We start from the raw sequence: 12,047 nt of genomic DNA on the forward strand, positions 1-12,047 counted from the left end.
CAAATTATAAGCATAATTTGTTATATAAAGTTATTAAAGTAAGTCAATACTTTTTGAGTTATTAAAGTTTAAAGATTTTAATTATTCGTGAAAAAATGCATGTTTTAAAGCGGTTTTTCGTAAATCACTGAAAAACTGTAAGATTTTCCAAAAAAAGTTAGTAGTAGTTTAATTCGTATAGCTTATATTCAAGAATAAACTCTTAAATCACGCGCATTTCGATTATTAAGCGCAACCCCTTTGCAAGAAAATCAGCCCATCTTCTCGGCTTAATAGAGAATTGTACTTAAAATGAATTAAATTAATTATTTGGCGACTACATATCATTTAATAATTTATGAGCTCGCAAAATACACGCATTTCAATTATTGAATTGCAATTTTCTTTCTATAGTGCAGTCACTGAAGGTAAAAATCAACTGCGACCTTCGATTTCGGTGAACCTCATTAATTTTCACAAAAATTGGTAAGTGGATAGAGGATGCCTCAAGAAACAAAAGTAACATGGTACCAACTTGCAGTTTTTGCCTAGGGTAGATGTCACCCCTTCTCGGTGGTGAAAATTACTTTATTAAAAATAACTCCACAAATCGATAGAGGGACAAATTCTAAGCTAAATTTGTTATATAATGTTATTAAAATAAATCAATACTTTTTGAGTTATTAGAGATCAAATATTTTAATTTTTGTTAAAAAAAAGCATGCTTTAAAGCGAGTTTTCGTAAATAACTCAAAAACTGTAAGTTTTTATAAAAAAGTTTTTATAAAAAAGTTTTTATCACCAAAATTGAAGCTAATAAAAACTATAATAAATTCCTTACTTGTAAAACCATTTAATGTAATTTAAAGTAAGTTATAGGTAATTGAATATATTTTTTTTTCTGCAAGTATTCAAATCTAAGGATCCAAGCTTAAATAATGGGAACACGATGCATTTTATAACACTTACTAAATACTTGTCAAAGTACTTAGAAATATGTACTTATCAAATGAGCTCCAGAAAAAGTTGATTGCATCAAAATTTATACTCCACAAATGTTTCCAAAAAAATAATATTGTTTTATTTCGAATAAATCTGTTAATTTTTATGGTATCAGGCACATTTGAAAGGTAATTTCAAGAGCTATAAACTGTATTACATTTAATCTTTCAAATACTTTATTTTTTAAGATAATAGGTTAAAGGGCTCCAGTTACATTGTTCTCGCAGTAAAATTTAGACTTAAACGTTTCTATCTTGGTTATTTTGATTCATACAGAAATCAAAAGACAAGTAAAATCTTTGCTAATAAAAAAAACTTAAATTTTGTTACCTATCTAGAATTTTTTACGTGTATCGAGCATTGTTGGAGTTATTATCAAAAGCAAATAATTTACGAAAATTTGAAAAGTTATGATTTTTTTTAATCATAATATATAATATATTTTTTAACAATATGCATTCTAAATCGGTCAAAATGTTTAACGATTTTAATTTTTGTGGAAATGGCGTTCGTTTTATTTTTCACTTTTTACTAAAAAATTTGAAAGGGTACTATTATTTTCATGTTCATTTGCTTAACTTTGATGATATTAACTTCTTTCGGTGCTCATTTAATAGGTATTTCTGAGTACTTTGACAACTGTATATTAAGTATATTTTATAAAATTTTCCTGTTTCCTGTTAATTAGGCTTGAATAATTAAATTTGAGTACTCACCGAACAAAAAAATACATTTAATTACCTATAACTCACTTTGAATTAAGTAATAACAAAAGAATTTCCAAAGCTTTAATTTTGGTAATGATAACTTTTTTTGTTAAAATCTTACAATTTTTAAGTGATGTATGAAAAACCGCTGTAAAACATGCATTTTTTCACGAAAAATTAAAATCTTTCATCTTCAATAACTCAAAAAGTATTGATTTATTTTAATAACTTTATCTAACAAATTCTACTTATAATTTAATTTATCCCTCTATCGATTTGTGGAGTTATTTTTAATAAAATAATTTTCACCCCCGAGAAGGGGTGGTATCCACCCTCAGGGTAAAGGCGCAAGGTAGCACCATGTCACCTTTGTTTCTTGAGGTATCCTATAACTACTCACCAATTTTCGTGAAAATCGATAAAGGTTCACTGAAATTGAAGTAATAGTTGATTTTTACCTTCAGTGACTGCACAATACAAAAGGAATTGCAATTTAATGATCTAAATGCGCGTATTTTGGGAGCTCATAAATTATTAAATGATATGTAGTCGTCAAATAATTATTTTAATGCATTTTTTCTACAACCGTTTTAAAAATGCCAATTTTTAGCACTCCATACGAGCGTTAAAAATGCTACTTTAAGGCCCTAGTGCTTTAAAATTTTTATGACATTGCAGTTCGTATTGACCGTATAGGCAATTTTGATGTAATGTCAAAAAAATATAAAAATGGAATGTCAGTCAAGTTCAAGTAAAAGTTTTTATAGATATTATCCTGTAATTACGTTTGTACAAAAATATTGTATGATATGCGTGTTAAAAAATACATTTTTAAGGCACTCATGTGAATTGCAGAACTCGCTATCGCTCATTCTGCAAACTTTCACATGCGTGCCTTAAACGTGTACTTTTAACACTTATATCATAAATAACTATTAAGTACAACTCTTTATTAAGCCGGGAAGGTGAGGTGGTTTTTTCTTGCGAAGGGGTTGTAACTCAATAATCGAAATGCGCGTGATTTAATAGTTTATTCTTAGGATATATAAGCTATAGGAATTATATCCGCGATACGATATATTTTAATTTTTTTCAGCATATTTCTCTTCAGTTAAATCAATTAAAGGGTTGTTTGGGGGTGAAGGAGATGCGCTCAAAAATCGAAACTATATCATTTCAAGAGCTCATAAATAGCTCGTAATTCTGCCGCAATGATCGATTCAATATCCCTATTTTTAAGTGGGGGGGGGTTAAATTCCTGTAGCTCATAAATCAGCGCTTTGTTTTTAATTTTTTCAAGTTGGGGGGGGGGCAGCTCAACATAGGTTCTAAAAGTACTTTTTGTATAAAAGCTTATGCTTACACCGCCCTATGATGCTCACCAGACAGTGGTAGGTCGGAGACATAAAGGCAGACCCCTATCCATGTTTTCCACTCCTTTTCTTACTTACTCCTTCATGGGTTTTATCCGACTTGACAACATGCCTCCGTTCCTCTCTATCTTGAGCAATCTCCATGCAATTCTCCATGTACATTGCTTTAAGATCTCCTACTATATGTATTATCTCGCCACTGGTGTCGACGGCGTCCGCGTGGTCTTCTTATAGTTGGGACTTCTTCACATGCCAGCCTTACTATTTTTTCGTCAGAATGTCTTCTGAAGCGTTCTGCCGAATGCACACTTCTTTTTCTATTCATCTGGCATTGTTTCTTCTCACCAAATGCCTTGCGTTAGCTTGTATATAGATCTATACAACGCTTCTCTCCGTATTTTAAACACTCTGCGTGTATACCAACGCTGCCTGGTGCCTTATTTTTTTTAAGTTTTTTAATCGTTTAGTTCCTGGTATGTCAGGTATTAGTCTTCTAACTCAGCTCTATACACTTCTATGTTTGATGTATTTATGCTAGATTGGTTGTTTAACAGTTAATAGAAGTATTCCTTGCAGGTTTTTAGGATTTCCTTGTCATCAGTAATAAGGTGCCCGCTGTTGTTTTAAATAAAGTTTCCTGTTCTTGCTTAGTACGCTGCCTTGATCTCTGAAACTCCTATAAAGAATTAGCTTAAGGATTTATTCTTTCTTTTTTTTTTCTATATTTCTGATTATTTGTTCCTGAGAAACCTTCTTTTTCCTTTTCATTAGTTTTTTATCTCTGTTATTATCTTTGTATACGTTTCATTGTTGTTGTGCGTTGTGCAGCTATTTTGTAGCAGGTCTTAATAATACTAAATTGCTGCACGGTCAAAGTGAATAAACTAATTAACTTACCTTCTGGAACTAGTAAAAATGATCCACACGCCACCCCGGTGAGGAAATATGCTCCGAACAGAGACTTTTTTCTTCCGAACCATACCAGCAAATATCTGCAAGCAGCGTAACCAGGTATTTCGACTAGAGCTGTCAGCATGAAGTCCAAATAGCTGTTACCTGCTACCAAGGCGACTGAATTTAGCGTAAGTCCGTAAAATTGGAATGTACAGACTATCCAGCAGAAAGAGCAGAGAACCAACCTTGAATATATTTCAAATGATGAAAAGGTTGCAAGTGTGAGTTCATAATACAATAGAAAATGTTATGAAAAAGGTCGATTCTCACAATCTTAGTGTTTTATTGTTGGTAAAAAGGCTACTGGTTTCGGGACTTACAATTTATGTCCCATCATCAGACCACCAATACAAAAGTTTGATTGATCTTCTTCTTCCTCGTTTTGTATTGATATGAGTCTGTCTGTTTTTTCAATGTGCCTCTAGTAAGTTGTCGTTCCATCGTTTTCGTGGTCTTCCAACTGATCGTCTTCCTGTTGGGGAACCGTCTTTCGCTGTCCTTACTACTATATTTATTGTCATTCGGCTTAAACGATCATTCCATTCTATTCTTCTATTTCTTACCCAGTTATTAATGTTGTCCACACTTTGCAGCTCCGTCGTATATCTGTACTTCTAGCTCTGTCCCATAGAATCTTACCATCGATTTTTCGAGGGATTTTTTTTTCGGTTTCTTTTTTTTTGTTTTTTCCGCTGTTTCGAACAATCTTTTTGTCCTCTCTGTGTAGGGTCGTGTTTCTGCCGCGTATATCATTATTGATTGGTCTGATGACTGTTTTGTAAATTCTACCTTTCATTTCTTTTCTGATATTTTTATTCTGCAGGCAATCTGCGGCATGAGAACCGCAGGCAATCTGCGGCTCTGTTTGCGCTATTCACTTGATCTTCCACTTCTGTTTGGAGCCTTCCGTAGCTAGATAGTGTGATGCCTAGAAATTTAAAATCCATCACTTCTTCTCTTATCTGACCCTCAAGCTCCAATTTACATCTTATTGGATTTGCTGCTATAGCCATGCATTTTGTCTTTTTTGGGGAAATTAACATGTTAAATTTTCTGGCGGTTATGTTAAATTGGTGCAGCATACGTTGTAAATCGTCTTCACTTTGAGAGATTAGTATTGCATCGTCTGCGTAGCAGATTATTTTAAGTTGTATTTCTCTCATTTGGTATTCATTTTTAATTCTTACTATTTTTATTATTTCATCCATGACCAGGTTTAGCAATAAAGGACTCAAGGAATAAAGATTTGATGAATAAACAAAACTACAAGATATTCTCCACTACCATTACTGATCATGTACCTATGTCTTCATCTCCTCCAAAGGACTCATCTAAGTTTTATTTCCGGGGAAATAAAACTTCTAATGGGACCAAGTTTCTGAATGCTGAATAAAAGAAGACACGGGTAGGTCTATAATTTGCACTTCAATAATTAAGAAGTATAAAAACAACTTAGTACATACACATTGCTTTTTCCAATAGTTCCATTCTATTTTCAAACACAACATGCACATAGAAAAAACCACTACACCTGAGTAGATGAGTTCTTTGGTGGAGATGAAAAGATACATGATCACTAAATGGTAGCGGAGAACTCTTTGTAACTGATATTTTGTAGTTCTGATATTTTGTATTTTTGTTTATTTATCAAACAAACTTTTATATTGGTGTCCTAATGATGGGACTAAAATTGTAGGTCTCGAAACCAATAGTCTTTTTATCAACAATAAATCATACTAAGATTGTATCAACCTTTCTCATAACCTTATTGTCTTAAATATATTGTTAATAGTTACATATTGATTTCCATTTTTGATGATAAGATTCTCTAAACGATCCTGATTCATTTAAATGCTAAAAAATATTTACCTTACAGTTAATGTCGTAGATTTCATGGCTTTCATGATATCACTCGTTTCGGTTGGTTTCTCTTCTTCAGATAAAGTCAACTTCTCTAAAGTTTGTTCGGATAGTTCCCTGCCGTTGACTTTTGCAGCTTTTCTCAGTATTTGTTTTGCTTCTTCGTTGCGTCCTTTTGACAGCAGCCATCTAACAGATTCGGGAACGAGCCATATGTAGGATATGAGCAGAAATATTGGTGAATACAGAATGTAGATGATGGGTCTAAAATTAAAGATTACATATTATGTTATTGTTAATAAGTAGAGCACTGTATGGTATCTATTATATTGAGTGGCAAAGATAACATGGATATGCTACAAGAAAATAAATTTAGAACCAGATTTAGAAAAGTCTGTATGCATTGTCCATAATAGACATACACATGTCTACGGGCAATCCAATTCTTCCAGTGAACAGTGTAGTAGTGTATGGGGACTCGGGAGACTGAGACCCCGAAAGCCCTGAAGATGACGCCAGAGTTCAGTTTTGTAATCAATTAATTTTAATGGGAAATAAGCCACAATTTTACCAAAAAAATGATTTTATTAACGTGTCGAAGCCCAAATCGGGTTTCGTTGTCAATACAAAATACTACTAAAATAAACAAAAACGTTGTTGCTAAGTAAAAAAATTCTGCTAATAATTTATTTAATCTGACTTATTTATATTGGTAATTCAGACGTATATTATACATTTTAAAGTAGAAAACTTTAAAATGATATCGCCAATATTTATGAGTTGCGTTCCTGGGACGACTTTACTAAAAGATAGTTCATTCAATTACATGAAATCATTCCCAACTCAATAATAGCTTCAGAACAACATTTAGTTCAATTTTGATATCAATTCTTGTAATAATATTTATTTTATCTTTCATTAGCCGAAACATTTTCGAACATATAAGTACCGGGTGTCCCAATAAGAATGGCCCTCGGCCATATCTCAGGAACCGTTTATAGTACAGCTTTGAGAAAAACATATTTATAACAAAAGTTGCCTCAGAAAAAGCCTGGAAATTATTTTCATAATTGTAGGTCCACCGCTAGAGGGCGTAATTGAATATCAAAAATTAAAAAATCAAAATTTTACAAAATTTGCCTAATGAAAGGGCATTGGAAATCCCATCATCTTATTCTTCATAAAATTCTGCGCATATTTGATTTGACAAGTTTAAATCTACCTGTACAAATGAGAGGTGGGGGTTAGTGGGAACCTTCTAATAAAAAAATGGCTGTAAGTCCGGTTCTTCTAAATCTAATTTTGCATACTTGGTCTTGTTGAAAACAGATCTTTTTTTGTCAATGTAAGTATCTTATTTTCGAAATAGAATAATGAATAATATGCAAGCTGGGAGGTGTTATTTAATTATTTTCAGAAATCTAGTTTTCTTTGGAAAATATTAAATACAAGTATGCATTTTTAATCATGTATTACAAAATTAGACTATATTAGCAACAGAATACCGAAAACCGCATGTCGATACCTTTTTTCTATCTCGAGATATCTTAAGAAATGTATAAATATTAAACAAATGTTACTGTCACTGATAAACGAGGTTAAGGAAAAGTAGTGTGCTGTGGAAAAAAACAAATATACATTTTCCAGATATAAACGTATATAATTAATTAAAACAACAATAAGACAAACAATACTATAAAATATAACAAAGAAATAAAAGCAACTACTTACTTATTACTTATTGACTGCCTTAATGTTCAAATTGTTGCCCATCATTTTCGATGCAAGCATCTAAGATTAGATTGAATAGCAACAGATTTAACTGTTTTAGACTTTTATTTATGGGGACGGATTAAATATATTGTATTTGACGCTGGGCCCACTACTAGAGAAAACATGATCTAGAGAATACGAAACTCCATTCTAAGCATTTCGAGAGCATAAATTGAGACTGCTGTTCAATCTACTCTTGAAAGAGTAAAGCGTAAATGCTTGCATCGAAAATGATGGGCAACACTAAGTAAGTAGTTGCTTTTATTTCTTTGTTATATTTTATAGTGTTGTTTGTCTTATTGTTGTTTTAATTAATTATAAACGTTTACATCTGGAAAATGTTCCTTTGTTTTTTCCATAGCACACTACTTTTTCTTAACTTCGTTTACCGGTGACATTAACAGTTGTTTCAAATTTACACGTTTCTTAAGATATCTCGAGATAGAAAAAAGGTATCGACATGCGGTTTTCGGAATTCAGTTGCGAATTTGGTGTAATTTTGTAATAAAGGATTAAAAATGCATACTTGTATTTAATATTCTCCAAAGAAAAGTAGATTTCCGAAAATAATTAAATAACGCCTACTAGCTGGCATATTACTTATTAGGCTATTTCGAAAATAAGACTCTTACATTGAAGAAGAAAAGATCTGTTTTCAACAAGACCAAGTATGCAAAATTAGATTTAGTAGAACCGGACTTACAGCCATTTTTTCATAGGAAGGTTCCCACTCACCCCCACCTCTTATTTGCAAAGGTAGATTTAAAATTGTGAAATCAAATGTGCGCAGAATTTTATAAAGAACACGATGATTGGATTTCCAGTGCCCTTTCATTAGGCAAATTTTGTAAAATTTAAATTTTTTAATTTTTGAAATTCAATTACGCCCTTTAGCGGTGGACGTACAATTATGAAAATAATTTCCAGGCTTTTCCCGAGGCAACTTTTGTTATAAATATTTTTTTCTCAAAGCTGTACTATAAACGGTTCCTGAGATATATATGGCCGAGAGCCATTCTTATTGGGACACCCGGTACAATATAATTAGTTTAGTACGGTATGCAGCAAAATAAACAGTATTGAAATGCGTATGTCTCAAATTTGTATGTATCATGCTGCGAAACGTACTGAGTGGTTTTGAAATATCGTTACAACGTATGTTAATGTCGTGTTAATGCTAAGTGCTTCAGAATGGTTCTCAGTTTTGCAGAAAAAATTTTTATCGTAGGGTGCTATTTTCGGTCATACGTTGAAGATCGCGAAAACGATCCAAGCTTCAAATAAACAATGGTTTCAGCAGGACGGAGCAACCTGTCACACGGTCAGGGAGTCTCGTCGAATACTGTTACTGGGCGATGATTTTGGGAGATCGTTATTTATGCGACCTAACGCCATCTGATGCGTAGATATGGTGAATGCTGAAGGGGGCAAACGTATCCACCATCTGACATTCCGGAATTGTGAACTAAAATTAAAGATTTTTTCGTGCCAGAGGGTATCTTTAACATCTGTTGTATCGGGAACGTCATCGTGAATAATGTTTGCAAGGCTATATCATGTATACTAAATAATATATAAATAATCATAAACATTTCAATATTTACTTCAGTACTGGTTAATTTTGCCGCCTACTGTATATAACCGATAACAAATAAAAAAAATTGTGACAACCATACATGTAGATATTTTAGTAATTAGTTTGACCTAGAATTTTTAATAAATGTTGTGTGTTACAGTTAGAAATTAATAATTATGTTTAACGCAAGTAATTTGTGCAAATTCTATTACCTACCTATTCACTTGTGCATTTCAGAAAATATTCTACAACGAACACCGCACACATCTTATGGAAAATATAATGTCACTTAAATGAAATAAAATTTACATGAATAGATTTTTCTCGAAATTGCAATAATTTCATATTATTGCGCCAACTGTAAATTTTGAGTAATAACGGTGTAAGTTGATGTGAGTAATTCTAAGGTCAAATGGGAATATTGAGTCAAAAAGAGAAAAAATATTTTGTAAACCGCCACTTTATGAATCTTAATTCAGGCATTAAGGCAGAGGCTTACTCTTATCGTATAGATAATAATAAAGTAGGTATAATTTGGTCAATAGTAGAAAGTATATAGTTACTCTAATCGGCTTAGCTCACGTTAGGAAGCTGTTTTCAATAGCTACTTGACTATTTAATAGTATACTGGGTGAGGCAAATAAAGGGCCTATTAGAAATATCTCGAGAACTAAAGGCAACAGAATCATGAAAATTGGAATAAAGGGGTTTTAAAGGATGATCTATTAAATGAAAATATTTTCATCTCTTTTCAACTTCCGGTTATACCGGAAGTTGCTTATAACTTCGTTTTTTTAAATGGGACACCCTGTATATTTTTACATTTTTGGATTCTCTTCGATGTCTTCTTTCTTAAAATATGAGGTTTTGCAATATTATACAGGGTATTTTAAAAGATAATTACGTTTTTTTTATTAATTTCGTAGCAAAATTAACACCCTGTAGAATTGTAGTAGTTTGACATCTAAAACTCTACTTACTTTCAAATGATTTTTAATATACTCTACTATTGTTAAGAATCATTAGTATAGCTAAATTTTTAATTATAGTATACAGGGTTGGTCGAAACTCGGAATGAGTATTTTCTGAGTTTTCTTAAATAGAACACCCTGTATTTTAGTATTGTAATGAAATGATATTTTATGGTACTTTTTTATTTCTTAAGCATTCCCTATACCTAACTGCTTTAATTTGTGCTTAATTGTTAATCGCACTAACAATCTTAACTAAGTAGGTATTTCGATAGCTAAACCATTATTGGTAATTTTAAGGACCAGTCTGGATTAATATGTATTTATTTCTGAAAAATTATTTGGGATTGAGTATTTTCACGGCCAACGTAATAAAATTTTACGTATTTTTAGTTGCAATTAATGTTTAGCTTGAATCACCAATAACTCACAAATTAAAGCAGTTAGGTATAGGGAATGCTTAAGAAATAAAAAAGTACTATAAAATATCATTTCACTACAATACAAAAATACAGGGTGTTCCATTTAAGAAAACTCAGAAAATACTCATTCCGAGTTTCGACCAACCCTGTATACTAAAATTAAAAATTTAGCTATACTAATGAGTCTTAACAATAGTAGAGTATATTAAAATCATTTGAACGTAAGTAGAGTTTTAGATGCCAAACTACTACAATTCTACAGGGTGTGAATGTTGCTACGAAATTAATAAAAAAACGTAATTATCTTTTAAAATACCCTGTATAATATTACAAAACCTTATATTTTAAGAAAGAAGACATCGAAGAGATTCCAAAAATGTAAAAATATACAGGGTGTCCCATTTAAAAAAACGAAGTTATAAGCAACTTCCTGTATAACCGGAAGTTGAAAAGAGATGAAAATATTTTCGTTTAATAGATCATCCTTCAAAACCCCTTTATTCCAATTTTCATGATTCTGTTGCCTTTAGTTCTCGAGATATTTTTAATAGGCCAGTTATCTGCCTCACCCTATATATGACTGACAGTTTTATGGATTTCAAAAATGTGATTTCGATCAACTTTGATATGTGCGGTGTCGTTTAGGCCAAATTGTCAAAATGATACGGGAACAAAATATACTTACTTCCAAGACTGAGTAGTCCATGCAGCAACTGCTGTAAATATTTCGCCGAGGACATAGCTAGAGCTGGATAATATTCCTGTTAACACCCTTTTCTTTGGTCCAACTAACTCAACACCTAAAAAATAAATATCATAATTTTTTGCCTCCATTCAAACTTTAGCTTATTTGTAATTTTTAGTCATTTTGGATTTTTTTTTCATCAAACCGTTACTCGACTCAATCAAGGAGAAAAAATTGGCATGGTTCGGACATCTAACCCAGATGGACAATAATAGACAAGTAAAAAGAGTGTGAAAAGCAAAACCAATAGGGAAGAACAGAAGAGGACGACCCATTAAAGAATAGAATAGTGATATCTCGCAGATACTACGAGTAAGGGCAAGACTTGGCAGGAAGCAACACAGATGGCATCCAATAGGAAGGAATGAAAAGAGTTCATTAAGAGCTAGGACACCTCAAAAGATTGTAAAAGTAAGTACTGATTAAGTAAGTTGGATTTTTTTATTTACCACAAAAATTTAAAAAGCCAAGAGTTCGAGGTCGTCGGCAATTTTGTCATTTAAGCGACTTCGAAAAAGTAGGCACTGTAGGCGTGAAAGAGGAACATTTTGGTTTACGGGAAATTTCACCGAAGAGTTGAAGCTAATCCATCAACGGTGTTAAGAGTTTGGAGCAGGTGGTCCAGTGGTGAGACTTATCGGCATCGTGGAAAGTCTGGAAGTCCTATAAAATTGCAAGGTCGTGA

The 12,047-nt window shown here is 32.2% G+C and overlaps 1 protein-coding gene across 2 annotated transcripts in view; it reads right to left on the reverse strand.

The window, feature by feature from the left end:
* The window catches only part of LOC126888408 (organic cation transporter protein-like), a 94,389-nt gene that overhangs the window by 2,285 nt on the left and 80,057 nt on the right, over positions 1 to 12,047 (reverse strand). For both annotated transcript variants that reach the window (XM_050656653.1, XM_050656652.1), the window contains exons 6-8: positions 11,303 to 11,417; positions 5,885 to 6,139; positions 3,959 to 4,200 (exon numbers count right to left, since the gene is read on the reverse strand). In XM_050656653.1, the coding sequence (XP_050512610.1) occupies positions 3,959 to 4,200; positions 5,885 to 6,139; positions 11,303 to 11,417 (612 nt within the window). The remainder of the gene's footprint in view (positions 1 to 3,958; positions 4,201 to 5,884; positions 6,140 to 11,302; positions 11,418 to 12,047) is intronic.

This window comes from Diabrotica virgifera, chromosome 7 (genome assembly GCF_917563875.1).
Source record: "Diabrotica virgifera virgifera chromosome 7, PGI_DIABVI_V3a".
Classification (NCBI taxonomy): domain Eukaryota; kingdom Metazoa; phylum Arthropoda; class Insecta; order Coleoptera; family Chrysomelidae; genus Diabrotica; species Diabrotica virgifera.